The 1615-nt window shown below is 46.4% G+C and overlaps 1 protein-coding gene across 3 annotated transcripts in view; it reads left to right on the forward strand.

Moving 5' to 3' along the window:
• The window catches only part of Fam234b (family with sequence similarity 234 member B), a 114760-nt gene extending 113387 nt beyond the window's left edge, over positions 1-1373 (forward strand). For 2 of the 3 annotated variants that reach the window (XM_031383654.1, XM_031383655.1), the window contains one exon: positions 1233-1373. In XM_031383654.1, the coding sequence (XP_031239514.1) occupies positions 1233-1271 (39 nt within the window). In that variant the 3' untranslated portion in view covers positions 1272-1373. The remainder of the gene's footprint in view (positions 1-1232) is intronic. The other variant, XM_031383658.1, reaches the window with a different exon arrangement.
• Positions 1374-1615: the final 242 nt, after the last annotated feature.

Genomic DNA, 1615 nt, shown 5'->3' on the forward strand with positions numbered 1-1615 from the left:
AATCCGCCTGCCTCTGCCTCCCAAGTGCTGGGATTAAAGGCGTGCGCCACCACCGCCCGGCTTAAACCCAAGATTTTATAAAGAAATGTTCTTAACATTTTTATTATGTTTACTCTGTGTGTGTGTTTGTGTGTGCGCGCGTGCATGCATGTGTGCATGTGCATGTAGGTCCCTGGGATTGAATGCAGGCTGTCAGTCAGTCCCTGTAGCGAGCACCCTCACCCGCTGAGCCACCTCTATGGCCTAAGAACTGTTCTTAGTGTTGGAGGAGTCTGAGTCAATCATGCATGTGATGGAGACCGAGTCAGAAGAAAGAACTAAGCTATTTTTAAATATACCTAGTGCCCTGGATGAAGATAAATGACTTCATAGAGTTGTTTCCCCAAAGGGAAACTAGGAAAGCCATTGTCATTGTCAGTAAAATCCTGCTGTACCACGACCTCACCTAAGAAAGGGACTCAGAACTCCTCAGTTCTTTCATCTGGAGACTCAAGCCTTTCCAAACACTGGTTAGCGAAACCCCTCCCTGTGCCAGGAGCAGAGGGATGCAATCATTGGTTGTTTTATAGCCGACAAATTGGAACCCAAAAGGCTTCAGGCAGCCTGGCCAAGGTCACCGGTGAGGCATTGGCTGACTCAGGCATGAGGTCCAAGAATTCTGTCCCCTGGCCCTGCCCTGACTTACTCCAGTCAACAAAGAAGCTCTGGCTCCCAAACCTGGAAGAGGGAAGAAATGGGTTTCCACAGTTTAATGGGTTTGCTTTGAGTTCGACATGGTATCAGGTCTCACCAAATAGCAGGAGTTCAGGATACAACGCTAGCCTACCTCATGCCCTCCCACTTGACTCCTGCGTTGGATTATCATGTTAGCTTCTGGGGCCGATGAGATGTATGACTGCAGCCTAAGTGTTTCTTGGTAAACTAAAAGAATCAGGAGTCTTTAGTATTACCATTAGATAATATTCAAAGCAACGGGTTTCCTTGTGATACTTTTATATATGCATATTCTTACGATGTGATATAAGAATTTCCTTACAATACTTTTATATATGCATATCATTGTACTTTGGTCATGTTTGATTCCCAGTACCCTTCCTATTTCACCCTCCTCCTCTTGGTGTCATTGCTGTCCCCAAACAGTCCCACCACAGCTTTCGTGCCTTGAATTTGTCAATACAAATTTAACAAAACAAGTGATATTTGTCTTCTTGTTTCCCTTTTCCCTCTTTCAGGATTTCCATGGGGTTGTTCATCTGTTTTCCAAGCCCTGAGGCATGATGTGGGAGTCTCACATCCTTAAAGCTCTGTTGGGACTCTGGGAAACTCAGCCCCGCTTGACTGATTCTGCAGTAAATACCAGCACCTGTGGATCCTGCGGAGGAGGACTGCTAGACCCAGGGCACCAGAAAGTGTGGCAAGTGATGTAATCTGAGGGAGGCACACCCCTGTAACTTGAGAATTGTTGAGCTTCTCTTTGCCTAGCTGGCTTTGTCTTACCAGTGTCAGGTTCTGTTGTCAGGAGTCATCTTTCTGGGTGACACATGGTGAGCCAGTTTACCCACTGTGGGACACATTTATATGAGTTCTGTGGTGGATGACTCTTAGGACAGTTGGC

This window comes from Mastomys coucha, unplaced genomic scaffold (genome assembly GCF_008632895.1).
Source record: "Mastomys coucha isolate ucsf_1 unplaced genomic scaffold, UCSF_Mcou_1 pScaffold20, whole genome shotgun sequence".
Lineage (NCBI taxonomy): Eukaryota > Metazoa > Chordata > Mammalia > Rodentia > Muridae > Mastomys > Mastomys coucha.